This window comes from Lactuca sativa, chromosome 8, assembly GCF_002870075.4.
Source record: "Lactuca sativa cultivar Salinas chromosome 8, Lsat_Salinas_v11, whole genome shotgun sequence".
Lineage (NCBI taxonomy): Eukaryota > Viridiplantae > Streptophyta > Magnoliopsida > Asterales > Asteraceae > Lactuca > Lactuca sativa.
In genome coordinates, this window is record NC_056630.2 from 21,530,694 (window position 1) to 21,533,919 (window position 3,226).

The window sequence follows — 3,226 nt, forward strand, 5'->3', positions numbered from 1 at the left end:
AGTTGTGTTGCTTAAATTATAGAAATACAAAAGTAGTATTGTAACATTAAACACTTCGAATCTTTATAAAAAGAAAACATATCGTTATTATGTTTTTATTAAATATTGTATGGAAACATTTTTAAGAATGATGGACTTCAATTTCAAGTTTCTTCCCTTCGATTTTTATATCTGATGGTTTCTTTCCTTCGATTTTTCATATTTGAGGGATCACTGATTACGTTTGTAGGGTTTTAAGTCTTTATGGTTTTACAAAACTAAAAAGGAACGAACATCAAAGAAAAGAAGATGTTGCCCAACGTTAACAATTACAGCGAAGAGTGGGCTTAATTTGTTTTCAACTGTCCGTTGCCCCAAGTCTCAAAGTCCATCAGCTTTAGCCAAAACAAATCATCAGATTTCAAAAGTACTCATACAAATGTATTAGTATTAATAAGAACAAATCATCAAACCACATTAAACTGTCAATTACATTTTGTAAAACCGTTACTCATACAAATGTATCAAGTTATCAAATGAAAACAGGAAGAAACTTTATTTTTAAAATTGTGATCATAGTTCCAAATACAAAATCTAAAAGACACCCACTATCATAAACCACAAACTTTGTAGAGAAATGGTCATTCTTTAGCAGGTTGTTGCATCTTATCAGCACTAACACTTTCAATGGGAGGTAATGTCTGCAGATCAAACAAAAAAATGAACATCAGGAGTATTTCGCCTTTTATACATTGTTTTCGCTCGTTGAGACATTTTATCAAACAGTTGTCATGCATAATCAAAAAGGACAAATGTAACAATCCCATCCAAAAATTAAGTTTCCATTTGCGTGTTGGAGAATTATTCAATGAGAGCATACATGGATTAAGCGAAATCTCTCACACACAAATATATAAGAGGAACAAAAAGTGAGAGAGAAAGAAAATAAACCAAATCAGGTTTGAAGATGTTATGGACGACGGATGCGCCAGAAAGCAGTGAAACGATGACAACGACCGTCGACCATGCCACTGACGGAGTACCCGTCGGCTGCTTACCGCCGAATTTCCCCTTCATCACTGCTGATCGCAAAGACGCACAAAACAACGGTTGATCGAACTGTAAAGGATCTATAGACCAGGACTTAATAGAGATTGGAATGTAGATGCATTTATTAGTAACAAGATGCGGCCTCACTTCTTTGTAGCAGACGTGATAAGCTTGAAGGCTTACTGCAATTGATTTCAATGGCGTCTGGTTGGAGTGTTAAACAACACAGTGTCAGTTGTTTTACCTTTTTCTTTTTCAAATTTGTCCATGAACTTTAACGTTTTCATTTTTGGCCCCTAAGGGTACAAATGAACCAATTTCTATACAAGTATTTGTGTGTGTGTGTGTGTTTTTTTTTGGAATTTTGGGTGACAAGTCGAAGAAAACACTGTCTGACTATGCTTATATATAAGCTTATATTTATGGATGAATCACGTAGTTTTCAGTTGTTTTACCTTTTGTTAAATTTGTCCATGAACTTTAACTTTTTCACTTTTGGCCCATAGATTTTCCATCAAGGGTACAAATGAACCAATTTCTCTACACAAGTCGAAGAAAAGACGTATTACTATTACCCTCATAAATAAGTTGGTGACTTTTTGACTTTGCATATTTTTTGATAAATTATGTTATTTTCAGTTGTCTTGCCTTTTGTAAATTTGTCTATAAACTTTAACTTTTTCACTTTTGGCCATAGAGTTTCCATCAAGGATACACATGATGAGATGAACAAGTTCTTTACACAACGTTTTTTTTTTCTTCTTCTAGAATTTGGGGTGACAAGTCGACGAAAAGACCGTATTACCATTAGGAGGGAGTCATTACCTCCCAATAAGGATGAAAGTGGGTCCAAACCTGGACCGGATGGACCCGAAACCGGTTAACGGGATTTTGTAAAACCGGAAACCGGACTGGTATATAGGAATCGGTTCCGGTTCGGTTCTGGGTACGGTACCGGGTAAAGTGGATCTAGAATCGAAAAACCCGGAAACATCAAAGTGGGTAGGTTGAAACCGGATAAAATGAGTTTAGAACCGAAAAACCCGGAAAAATCGAAATTTTTTAGTAATTAATTACTACTTAGTGGGTTGAACTTTGAAAATTTTCATATTGATATCCCGACTATTGGGGACTGTAACTCATTGAATATGAAACCAAAAGACAAAATTATAGTCTAAAATCTTGTACTAACTCTAAACTACACTCTGGAAAAAAAACCACACGTTAATCCGACTTTAAACGAATGAGATATGCATGTGTTAACATTTTCACAAAATACAAAGTACAAAAACAAATAGCTAAAAAGTTGAAAATTTTCAGTTTTGATATTCAGACTTCGGAGGACTGTAAATCATTAAATATTAAACCAAAATTGACAAAATTATAATCTAAACTCATGTGCAAACTCTAAACTACAAGTTGGAAAAAACCACATGTCAATCCGAATTCAAATGATCTAGATATGCATGTTTTAATACTTTCACATAATACAAAAAACTAAAAAACTAAAAACATTCAGCTTTGATATCTCGACTTTGGGGCACTGTAAGTCAATGAATATAAAACTAAAAATGACAAATTTATAGTCTAATATCATTTATAAACTCTAAACTATACGTTGGCAAAAAACGTATGTCAATCAGAGTTGAAACGAATGAGATATGTATCTTTTAAATGTTTCACAAAAATCGGTTCCGACCCTAAAAGTTGTTCCGATTCCTAACACCGGTTTTGGTTTTTAGACCCGGTTTACCCGGACCCGATGGACCCAAACCCGGAACCCGGATAAAGCTAATTTTTAAACCCGGAACCAAAACCGGTTCTATATATTCCGGTTCTAACGGTTCCGGTTCCGGTCCAGTTTTCCGATTCTAAATCTCATCCCTACCTCCCAACCCATTTAACCTATTGCCACATAGTTTTCCTTTCGAGAAATTAAATATCCTCCTACAATTTCCTCCTACTTATTCTTTTACCCATATTAAATGGTGACAAATTAATTAAAATATTATTAGGGAAAATTAAATGTGACACATGTTATCATTTGACATTAGTAGGAAGATGGTAGGAATAAATTATAGGATGATATTTAATTTATCTTTTCTTTATCCTTAATCTTCCATCTTTCGCAACTCATATCACATTGAAACCCTATATTTTTCAATCAACTGTCACATCACTATTTTTTTATTTAATT

General features: G+C 33.9%; 1 protein-coding gene across 1 annotated transcript; it reads right to left on the reverse strand.

Moving 5' to 3' along the window:
- Positions 1–429: 429 nt before the first annotated feature.
- On the reverse strand, positions 430–1,389 carry LOC111893317 (uncharacterized). Its single transcript, XM_023889381.3, has 2 exons — positions 931–1,389; positions 430–680 (listed from the first exon to the last, which is right to left on the reverse strand). Exons 1-2 carry the CDS (start codon positions 1,054–1,056, stop codon positions 621–623), a joined length of 186 nt encoding a protein of 61 aa, XP_023745149.1. The 5' UTR covers positions 1,057–1,389; the 3' UTR covers positions 430–620.
- Between the last annotated feature and the right edge of the window lie 1,837 nt (positions 1,390–3,226).